General features: G+C 28.6%; 1 protein-coding gene across 1 annotated transcript; it reads right to left on the bottom strand.

Moving 5' to 3' along the window:
- Positions 1-4,072: 4,072 nt before the first annotated feature.
- Positions 4,073-8,915, bottom strand: LOC145942976 (uncharacterized). Its single transcript, XM_083050155.1, has 5 exons — positions 8,764-8,915; positions 5,268-5,603; positions 4,741-5,182; positions 4,469-4,605; positions 4,073-4,361 (listed from the first exon to the last, which is right to left on the bottom strand). The coding sequence occupies exons 1-5, from the start codon at positions 8,913-8,915 to the stop codon at positions 4,226-4,228; spliced, it is 1,203 nt and encodes a 400-aa protein (XP_082906281.1). The 3' UTR covers positions 4,073-4,225.
- Positions 8,916-12,250: the final 3,335 nt, after the last annotated feature.

Genomic DNA, 12,250 nt, shown 5'->3' with positions numbered 1-12,250 from the left:
AATATTATGAAACCCAGTCCGTCTGGTCTTTGCACATGCGCAGTCATTCCGCATGTCAAAGTCTGATATCTCGATCATTTTACAGATGTTGATTGATTATAAAGGGAAAAGGATAGTTTTCGGGGGGTTTTAAGAGTGTGCTAAAGCCATCTGAAGTGCTGTTTAATCGAAATATCTTTTCATTAAAAAATGGCATCTAAGAATTTTCAGCGTGTGCTTTCTCGCCTCTGACGTCACAATCCAATATGGCCGCGGTGAGCACCCAGGAGCCTTAATTCTTTTGGGGGAAAAATAATAATAAAGCAAAAATGATATAACAATTGTTTATAAATAATTTTTGTGTACACACAAGAAATAAGATAAGAAATTTAAAATTTGCAAATATTATTATATTTGAACAATTTTATGTTCAGTTTTATTTCAAGGCCCCCTCTTCGTTCTGGGCCCTGGGCCTGTGCCCCTGTTGCCCCTGCCTAGTTACGGCACTGACTACACGCAAGTTGGACATATACAGGGTCGAAAGTGAAAAGGTGTCGCCCGCGACTATTTCAAGCCGATAAAGTTCGTATAATATATTTACGTTGAATTATACATCGTTATATTCACTTCAGACAGCTGCAATTTTTATTATATTGAAGTGTTCACATTATTATAAAGAAAATTATTATACATACTTCTCCGTTTCGTTAATATATATATAGCTTTTGCGAGCGCGAGTACTATATATGCTCATACAGAGTTCAGTTTGAACTATTTAATTTGATATATATTCGTCATGGTCTATCATCTCTTTTAGTTTAAAAGATAATATTAAGTGATTCCCATTTTTGGTTTGGGACACCCTGTATATATGCATGACGTCACGACGGACGCGGGCGAATGGAAAAGCGTTCGTGTCACGCATCTTGTATACAGGGTGTCCCAAAAATCCAGCAACAGTTAAATATTTCGAAAACAAAGGCTTTTTGAGAAAAATGTTTGAAATAAAAGTTGTACGGCTTTAAGGCTCCTGGTACCTTGCCGACCATGTCGGAATCGTGACGTCAGAGGCGAGAAAATACACGCTATTTTTTTTTAGATGCCATTTCTAAATAAAAACATTTGCATAAAATAACACTTAAGATCTCTTTAATACACTTCTAAAAAATGCCGAAAACTATCCTTTTCCTTTTATAATCAATCAACAGCTGTAAAATGTAATATTATGAGGCCCAGTCCGTCTGGTCTTTGCACATGCGCAGTGTCATTCCGCATGTCAAAGTCTGATATCTCGATCATTTTAGGGTTGTTGATTGACTGTCAAGGGAAAAGAATAGTTTTCGGCGTTTTTTAGAAGTGTATTAAAGAGATCTTAAGTGTTATTTTATGCAAATATGTTTTTATTTAGAAATGGCAACTAAAGAAAAATTGCGTGTATTTTCTCGCCTCTGACGTCACGATTCCAATATGGCCGCGGTGAGCACCCAGGAGCCTTAAGTGGCGCATTAAGTAGTAATATTAGACTATAAAAAGCATTGTTAAGGCCACGTAAAATTCACTTTGAATTAAATTTTTAAATAGAAACTTATTTTTGATTACATATATTCATGTAGCTTATTTTAAGAGCTTTTCAAAACATTATAATAAAGTTTTTTTCCGTTAAATATTTTTCGAGTTATGAGGCTTGAAAGATACAGTAGTTTTGACATAAAATATAAAATATCCTATGTAAAACATTCAGTTTTCGATAATCTTACACTATCTTTAATACTTTTATACACAGAATAATGAGAGACTAATCACAATCGATGTAAAGAAAACGTATAATTGTAAAAAAAAATATGTTGCAAATTGTATACATTTTCTTACAAATATGCGTTTTCTTTACACCAATTGATTTGTCTAATTATTTTATGGATAAAAGTATTAAGATAAAGAGATTATTGAAAATGATATATATATTTTACAAGATATTTTGTATTTTATGTAAAAAAAATACTGAAAACTTCAAGCATTATTTCCTTTAAGTTTATTTATGAGTTGCTCTTCATTAAATCCATTGTTATAACTCTCCAGTATATGTATAGGTCAATATTATCTAGTGATGATTATATTAGTGACCCAGCAGTCTATATATTAAAAACTCCAAATTTTCTTTTACTTCTTATTTTAGTTGTATCCTTCATCACTATTCGCATATTCAGTAATAATCATAAATCTTTTTTTAGGGAAACGGAATCTCTGTAGGAGTTCTTCTTTACTAAGCTTTTCTAACAATAAGATATTTTTCAAATTTTCCCCTCCATAAGTCATTGTCTTTGCCATAAAATTCCTTGCTAGGTACGTTGCTTTGTCCTTGATTGACATAACTTTAGATTCTCCTAACAAAACAATGTTAGGAGTGTTATTTCTTAATTCTATAGCCGTTCTTAAACTTAAAAATTGCGCTCCTTCAACTTACAGCATATTCAAGTCATCTTGAGGATAAAATGTAAATGAACCGTAATCATTTTTTGTGGATCGTTATTGTGGATCTTACTTTTATAAAGCAGCAAAGCAGAATTAAATCTTCATACCTTATCTTCTAATGATAAACTTATTTCGGATGTTTATAATAGACGAGTATTCCTATATGTCTCATCCTTATAGTATGGTGTGTAAAAATATAAAACCTAATGCAAAATTTTTACTTAGCGGTACATTGTTAATAATTATATTTAATATTTTATGTTTCCAATTTTACAATTTTAATGTGATTGTAAGTCTCATCTATAGATTATAGATATCTTCATATAACAATTTTTTTTTCATAAAAAATAAAATATTTAAAAAAATATTTTCAAGTAAAATAACAATTTACTATATAATTGTAATATTTCAGAGTCATAATTTTTATTTTTTTGCAATTTAAAAAGTTACATGATTTATGTATCTTATATAAAATAATATAACATAAATAATATAAATATTTGTCCCTTATAAATAATATATATAATACATTTATAATATGATATAATATAAATAATATTAATACCTACACCTTATCCTTATAATATAAATGCAATATATATAATATATGTGTATATTAATAATTTTGATAATTATTCTGATCTTATTGTCTTGGCAGTTACAGTAGCATCCTGTGGGTAAAGTCTTGACAGCATTTTGTTCGGTACGTAATGGGTGTCTTCGTATTTACAAAAATAACGTCCTATTTCGCTATTGTCGATCCGTTTCGGAGTTGTTAAAGTTATATCGTCTAAATTAAAAAACGAAAATAAAAAATAAATTAATGATAACTGAGATAAAGTAAATAATAAATAAAATAAGAAAATTAAAAAAGTATAATAGTTAAAATATATATAAAATAACTAAATTTATAAAAACGGAACAAAATAAACCGAAAGGAAATAAAATAATCTTTTACATTATGTACAAAAGGAAAGATTGCAGACTAAAGAAGTATAATTTAAAATAAAGATGCATTTCTCTAATGATATGCATACCTTCTCCCACGTAACATATTTCGTTCTTTTCTGTAAGAATTAGATAATGTGCTTGTTGCGTATTGCTATTAGTGTAGATATTTAATGGCAAAACAGGATTCAATAATTTGTTTTCGGAGAACTTAACATTATGTCCGTGTGCATTTTTATTCCATCCAATTATTACGCCCGTAGAAGGTGCGTCTGCATATTCATCGTATTCATTTTGATATACGATCATTCCAACCGAAAATTTTACTTCTTCCGGCCTTATATTTGATTGTTCTGTATTTTCAATGTGAAAGCTGATCTGGAAAGTATAGGATTAAACTTTAATTGTCATTTCTTATCAAATAATGAACATTGTTAATTAAACATTTGTAAAAAGAATTAAATTACAAATAATTAAATAATAGATAATTATATGTGTTATCAGAAAGAAAGATTTCTTAAAAAAATCTTTGTTATTATTATTATTATTATTATTATTATAATTATTATTATATATTAATATGCGGTATGTAAAATGTTAACATACATCTTCTAAATCCGTAATCCAGACCAACTCAGACATTTCCTGTGGTATAACCATCAAAGTATGATTTTGCCAGTTTAAATTTGTAACCATTTCTGAAAGTAAAAGTTCCATCAATGTCTGAAAAAAGATAAAAAAACATGTAAACAGAGTTCTTACTCATATCTTTGCAAAAGGTTACAAGGTTATTCATTAACAAGTGTTAAAAATAATAAAAATCATAGTATCATGAGTAATGGCCCACCTCTTTAACTGTTATTACAAAGGGTTCTCTAGCTCTAGACCACTGTTGCCTGATAGGACGATGGGATTTGTCAAAACTTGTATTGAAACATCTAACATCGTTTGGGTTATTCGTGACACTGTAAATGAGAAAAAATTTTATATGTGTGTGTGTGTGTGATAAGAGTAAAATTGCTGAAAGATTTATTTCAAATATAAAATAATTCAAATCAAATATTATACATACTATTTTGGCTTCCAAAATATACAGGTATTGTGTGTATATGGCAGCTTTCTTACATCGCAACGTAATCCAAGTCTTCTGGCCACACTATGATATATTATTAATATAAGAACTTCTTGGCCATATTTATTTTTTAAGACCTGTACCAGAAGATACAATACAAATATTAATTAAAGCAAAAATATTTTTTAAACATATACAACAAAAACATAATCATGCTTAACATAATTGATCACATATAATTATGATATATTATAATCTATAAAATTACTTACATCATCTATAAACATGTTTTCCAATTTTTTGTTTCTCAATCTGTTTGGTCGAAATTGTAATTCCTTAAAAATATATTCTTCGACTGCATCCATAATCTGCGTTCCTTCCTCTTCGTTCCAATGATTATCATCGATGTTATTGTTTTCCCAATACGAAAAATTTTCAGTGGACGTCGAAAATATCGAGTGGTCAGGATTTTTTTCTTTTAGGCAATTTAATACCTCTTGGGCGATTGTATTTAGTGATTCTTTTATGCAGGAATAAAATATGTCTTTTTCGGGTTGAAACCATTGAGCAAAAATAGTAGCAGCCCGCTCCAAAAGCTGCTTTTCTTGAGGTTGTTCTTTAAATTTTTCCCATTTCTCCCTCATCGAACATTGCCTTAGATAGTCAAACATTTTTTTATTGTAATATCTTTCCGTTAGATCGCAATCAGTTTTTCTGAAAAATTTACATATTAACTGTGTTAAATAAGTATTATTAATCTATGATATTCATAACACTTTATATTTATATTAAATCCTACCTTGAAGATTGCGCAAGCGAGCTTCTAATCTCATCAATGAAGAAAGAATTATTTATGAAATTTTCAGGGTTAGAAAGTATTTCATTTAAATGTTCATCTAACTGAAATACTTGTTTGAAACTTATAAAATTATCTATTAAATTATTGTTATCATAATATTTATGAAGTAGTTCAGATCTGTAACATTGTAATTGTCGCGCAAAATTTATTCCTGTCTTCACAAATAAGCTTTTACAAATAAAATTGTTTTCATCTTTCTGTCCGCTCTCATTGTCAGACTCTTTCTGCTCATTCTCCTTAGGTTTCTTGTCAAAAAGTTTTTTCGCAGAGGACCATCTAAAATTGGAATAAGTAATATTATAATATAATAAAAATAAAAGTTTCTTGTAAATCACATTAAATAGTCTTATTGTATCAGTAATAAATTTTCAGAGTAATACATTTTTTGAAACGCATAATATTCAAGTAAAAATAAATCGTGTGCGAAATATCAATCTTTCTGTCTTAATTCAGAAATCACAATGTATAATTTTTAATTTTATTTTAAATTATAATTAAACTTTACACCAAAAATATACATAATAACGTTTATTTTTAAAACAAAATACGCTGGCGTTAGCATTATCCTGGAAATTATTTTTTTTAAACGTTAATTGAACTTTATTTTCCATTGAAAGTAAGCAATTTCACCATTTTTGTACGTTTTGTCCAAAAACATTATAGTGGCCACAATAAAAGAAATTTTATATTCCAAACAATTTTTTTAAATGCAGGATTCTTAAGAGTACAAAAAACATTATAAGTAAATTTTTATTGTTGTTCTTTATAATTATTTTTTGGATCAAAATAAAAATAGGAAAATCGCTATTTTTTACGTTATTTTTATTCATTTGAATTATGTCTATATATTTAAAAAAAATAAATACCGTTCGATAAAGCAAAATTTTAGCTTTAAGAATTTGCTTTTTGAATTGCGATACGATGATTGTTAACGGAGTTATGAGCAAAGTCAAAAAGCTCATTTTTTGCTTAAACTTATTTGTTTTCGTAAAAAAAATTTTTTACATTTCTGCTAATGTGTTCAGAATGTTCCAAAATATCGAAAAATCACATTTAAAAAAAAATGTATATGTGTATGTACGTATGTATGTGCCCACCCATTTTTTTAAAATTTAAATATCTCAAGAATTATTTAACTTATAGCGCTTCAATTTGGTATACAGATAAAGTAGTGCAACACTTTTATTTATTGTCATTTTTATAAAAATTCATGTAGTGTTTTAAATTTTAATGCAATTTTAATTTTTCAAAAAATGTTTGTGATTGTTCTAACTTCTGTAAATTTTAAAATATTGGGATACATTTTTTTATAGAAATAGACTATCATTAAAGGATGGTTAGTATTGAATTTGATGAGGATCGATGAAAGGGTTCATTTTTTATAAAATTTTGAATAAGAAATGTCTGTGGTTGCTCTAAATTCCATAAATTTTAAGATATCGAGATAATTTTTTTTACATAAATAAACTATCATTAAAGGATGGTTGGTATTGAGTTTGTGGCGATGATCGGTGAAAGGATTATTTTTTTATGAAAATTTGAATATTTAAGAAATGTGCATTAAAAAAATTTTTGCAAATTTTGAGATATCGAGCTAAATTTTTTTACATGAATGAAATATTATTAAAGGATATTTGGTATTGAATTTGGCGAGAAAGGGTTGAAAGAGTTTATTTTTTATAAAATTTTGTATTTTTCAAAAAACATAAATTTCCGAATTTCACGAAAGAAATATACAAGAGTGAGTACCTACATACATACATACACATACATATACGTGGCACTTTAAAAAAATGTTATTTTATGTGAAAAAAGTGTTCAAATTGGAAACTTGCACGTTGCTTCATATCCTTATTATCATTCATATTTCACTCATTAAGCTTTCTCTATGAGGAAGCCAAAATTAAAAAACCAATTTGCTCATATAGAGGAAGCTAATGAGCGAAATAGAATGGTGAAGAAGCAATGTGCAAGTTTCCAATTTGCACACCTTTTACTTAATCCGCGATAACTTAATTTAAAGTCATTTCTCAACTCTCATCTCAATCTTGAGACATGATATGGTTTAAAAGATGAATTTTGAAAATCAATTTGATTTCGTTCGTAACTTCGATTCAGTAGAGATACTCAAGAGAAAATTTCACTTAATCTTTAATTAAAATGTAACTATTGAACCGTCCGCATCTCAAGACATAAAATCAGAGTATCTAACCTGTGGATACCGTCGCTAGGTGTGATGCGTGCGATAGAACGACTCCGTATATTTTCACAACTCGTTTATTGGTTTATTGGTAACTACAATATATTAACTATATACAGAGAGCCCCGGAGAGTATGCGTCCGCGTCGGGCGCCGAGATAGGATGATAGACTGACTTTATATTTTGTCGCTTCCTCCGGCCCTTGCGTAGGAATGTGTTTAACAAATGAATTTTGGAATAAAATACGAGATCTCACCGGGTTCGCTCTATTGCTACGAAAGGGTTCTGGGCGACACATGCCGAAGACAATGCGCCTCGGCCATATGTCGGGATGCAAATTGTGCCGGGCATCTTGTACAAAGTCCGAGTAGGATACTCGCGGGGTTTTTCTCCGGTACGAGTTCGGCACTACTTCCTTGGAGATCAGAGATTATCACTAAGGATTTTCCCGTGTGAAAAAAAGAAAAAAGAAAAGAAAGAAAAGAATCTTTTTTTACGCGGGAAAATTCTCATGGATATCCTCCGATCTGCAAAGAAGTAGTGCCAAATTCGTACCTGCGAAAACCCCCTCGAATATCCTACTCGGACTTTGTTTGCGCGAGATGCCCGGCACGATTTGCATCGCTTCGGAACACCCCGCATTCAATGCAACATTCTTGAATAAAATTGCAACGGTTCGAATTGATAAAGATAGCAGATACACATTTTAAATCATAACTTGTCGTTAAAAGACCGATTTTTTTCAAATTGAGATAACTCAGCGAAAAATTATCGTATCGAGTTCCGCCAAAGCGCACTTTAAAGAGAAAAGTTTGAATTTTTACGTGCTTTTTATCCTATTGAGCTACGTCAACTGATTCACGCCGTGCAATTAAGAAAATTGGACCTTTTATTTATCACTTTTGCAGGTTCTTACTCTATCATTTGTTATTGCAAAACTGATCATTCCACGTAATCGGCACTAAAATTTTCTCAAATCACAGACTTCAAGCTTTATTTTCGTTTTTTAAACACCTCGATATCATAATTATTAGCTGAGTTATAAATTCTTGAACTTTCACAATTTTTTACTACTGTTCAAGTGTACCGTTTTTTTTTGCCGAGTGTATTTTTAATATCTTAATATCTTTATATTTTTTAATTATTTTATTTTTATAAAAAATATTTTTTGTGATTATGCGATAGATTAATTACAAAAAAGAAAATTACAAAAAAAAAATACAAACAAAGACTTACCTCTGTGAAAATTTCTTTTCCCAATGTGTTTCGTATTGAGCTGCCATTTGGAATTGTTTGCACGTCAATCTGAAGTTAATTACATCTTCAATACTAATATCCTTATAGCTCAGAATGATGGCTTGCAATTCTGCTGGCAATTTCGATATCATATCCATAATAAAAAATAAATTAATAAAACACACACACGAAAATGTAATTTAATATAATCGAGAAAAATTATTGTTTGTATAAATAATTCTCTGAAGATATATGAAGTATACTGTGATAGTCTCTACACTTTTGTCTACTGCACAATTACACAAATTCTTCACACTATTTCCACCTTTATTCTGAACTGTATACTGTATTCCAACAGAATGAGCAAACTTCGAGCAGCCCTTAAGATTTTGTATTTTCCCCACCTTTATGTATACTGCATCCGACGAGAAGTCATGAAGGTTTCGAGCGAAAACTCGTTCGTTTCGCGCAGATCTCCTCCCATAATACGGGCTCTGAGCGTATAGTAGCGCGCCGCACTCTTTCCACTCTGCCCGCCTATGCATTGTGCATTGCCAGCCTACCCCCTCTATTGGTTGTAAACTGGCTGTTTCGTCCGCAATCTGGTATTTCTGAGAGTCTCTCAGGTACACACATGTATATCCTTGATATAAGATATGAGATAGCGTTAAGGAGATGGCAATAAATTAACAGCTTTAAAATTTGTCCACTTCTCTTAATTTCTAAAAATAATAGTAAAAATAATGATTTATTTTTCAGACTTACTAAGATCTTTCTTATTATTTGTAAAATTGATATATTGACAAATAAATTAGAATTATTTAAACTTTCGATTTTTTTAGAGACATGTCAATTTTGTCATTCTATATGTGAGTAACGTGATTTTGAGTAATGAGTAAGATGATGAAAGGTCAAATCACAATAAATCTTTATAAAAGAAAAAATACGCCAAGTATATAAAAATTTGATATTATATACAAAAATGCCTTTGTAAAAATTTTTTCTGGCAAAAGTATTTTTTAAAAAGACACTTATTCACGCACACAAAATAATGTTTAAAAATAAACATACACATAAAATCAAAGTTTAAAAATAAAGTTTATAAATATATTTAGAAATATGCATAACTCAAAAATAAATATAAAATCAACGTTATTTAGCCAAGTATAAATAATGTATTAATTTCTGTAAATAATTATCTGATCTAATATAAAATTTATCATCGAATCACTTTGTATTTTTATAAGAGTGATGTTATTATCTATATAATCAAAACGCTAGACCCGGTATTGAAAAGATTAATGTGATGAACAAAAAAACTTTCTCTTTTTCGGACAAACAAAAAAATTTCTTAGAAATTTGAAGGATTTCTCAGGTAATTTATACCTGCCGTTATGTATGTCCTTAGCATAATGGGATAAGGCTGTGACATATAAAATGACAGTAGCAGGTAGTTCAAATTATTTAAAGCTTTTTTACTTTACTTATTTTTTCAGATTTACTAAAATTTTATCATTTGTAAAAATTAAAATTTGATAAAAAAATTAGAATTTTTTAAAATTTTTTAAATGTTTTTTAAAGACATTCATTTTCGTCATCTGATCGTCATTGCATATATGAGTAAGATGATTTTTACTAGTGAGACGAAAGGCCACGTTAAGTTAAATTAGAATTTAAAAAAGTGGACTTTTTTATATAGATAAAAAAATTTATTGTAACAAACCTTCTATATTATTTCGATGTTATAATATTTGAATGTACGTACAGTCGCGGACTAAAAAGATTGTCCGCTGAATTATGAATTTTAACAATTTTATTATCATTTATTTAATATATTAATATATTTGCCCCCTTTTTTATACATCTTGTACGTCTGTTCCGCTAGAATATGCCGTATGCATTGGTACTTATATACTTAAATAAAATCCGTATTTCGAAACTTATCATAGCAAAAGCGGACAACGTTTTAGTCCGCAACTGTACACTGGTCAAAAAAATTATCGCAATACTTAATTAATATCAAAATTTTGCATAAATTCAAATAAGCATATCTCAGCGAAAAATTGTCGTATTTAAAAAAATTTTTTTTTTGTTTTAAAGAGTAAAAGTTTCTACTTTAAGGAACTTTAGATTTTGATTTTATCCTCTCTCCCTCCCTCCAACCCTTTAAAAGTAAGGACGTGTTTTTTTCCAAAAAATTGCATAGTTTGATGAACTAGGGTGTAATAATTTTTTTCGCAAATATCATCATAACTATCATAAAATATGGACTTTTCTTTGCAAATTAAAAAAAATTGAATTTATATACAAATAAAAAGAAAATAAAAAAATATTTTGTTCATATGACTAAAAAAATGATAATAAAACATTAAAACACAAAAGGTTATTTATCAATAAAATAATATTAAATATAAAATTAAAAAGGCAAAACAAAATAATTATTAATTATTTATAATAATTTAAGAACATTTAAATCTATGATTGCGTCCACACAATACATTTTTATTTATATTATCTACATTTCTTGGGGCAGATTGAAAACCTCAAACTATAAAAGAATTCTTGTTATTATCAAGAACTTTGAATAAATTGAGTATTGGCTTAATCGATTTTATTTTAGAACAATTAGCAATTTGCCATTTTTTTCACTTCGTCATCTAATCTCTTACGTCTTTCCCTTATGTATTTAGAAGAGTCCAAATTCGATTTTTCAATTTTTATGTTATTTAAATCTTCGATCAATATTATAGGTATAATATTATTATAATATTCTTTGAGAATATTATAATAATTATATATATATACATACAATATATATATATATATATATCTGTATATGTATATAATATTTTTTTTTAATTTTGCACAGTTTTTTATGTGAGTTTTGATTTCTTTCATCATAAACGAGTGACATCACAATATTCTTCATTTGTATAATTTATGTCGTCTTAATTTATTTAAAGAATTATTTCAACTTTTATAATCTTTATAAAGCTAATCTTTTTTATACTAATATCTTGTTACGTCCATAAACTTCACAGTTCTTTTCTCTTCTCCGATTTATGCAAATCAGCGTTTTACGGAAAAATTAACTATAAATTTAAAATAGAAAACTCGGGAAAGGGTCTGCGAAAGAGCCCGAGGCCAGACCGACGAAAAACATGTGAGATTAATAGAACAAATAATCGATTAATTTCCTCATTATTATAGAGGGAAATAATGTCGAAATCTCTCGCTCGATTCATGTTAGGAAACATAAAACAGCGATTACAAGAGAGACCGAGGACAGACTAATGAAAATATCTTTTATAATTTCCTAATTATTATAGGAAGAAAATTAATAATGTTGAAACCCTTCGGCCGACACTTGTTGTATCAATCGAAATTAAAAAGCCATTATTCTTACAAACGAGAAAATCATTATGGAGAGTAAAATCATTAAGAGAGTAAAATTCGAAAGCTGTGACTATGAATCACAAGACTCAGC

This window comes from Prenolepis imparis, unplaced genomic scaffold (assembly GCF_030444845.1).
Source record: "Prenolepis imparis isolate NDT839.2.m4 unplaced genomic scaffold, iyPreImpa1.0 SCAF_11, whole genome shotgun sequence".
Classification (NCBI taxonomy): domain Eukaryota; kingdom Metazoa; phylum Arthropoda; class Insecta; order Hymenoptera; family Formicidae; genus Prenolepis; species Prenolepis imparis.
Note: the sequence above shows the minus strand (reverse complement) of the source record. Positions and strands in the feature narration are given on the sequence as shown.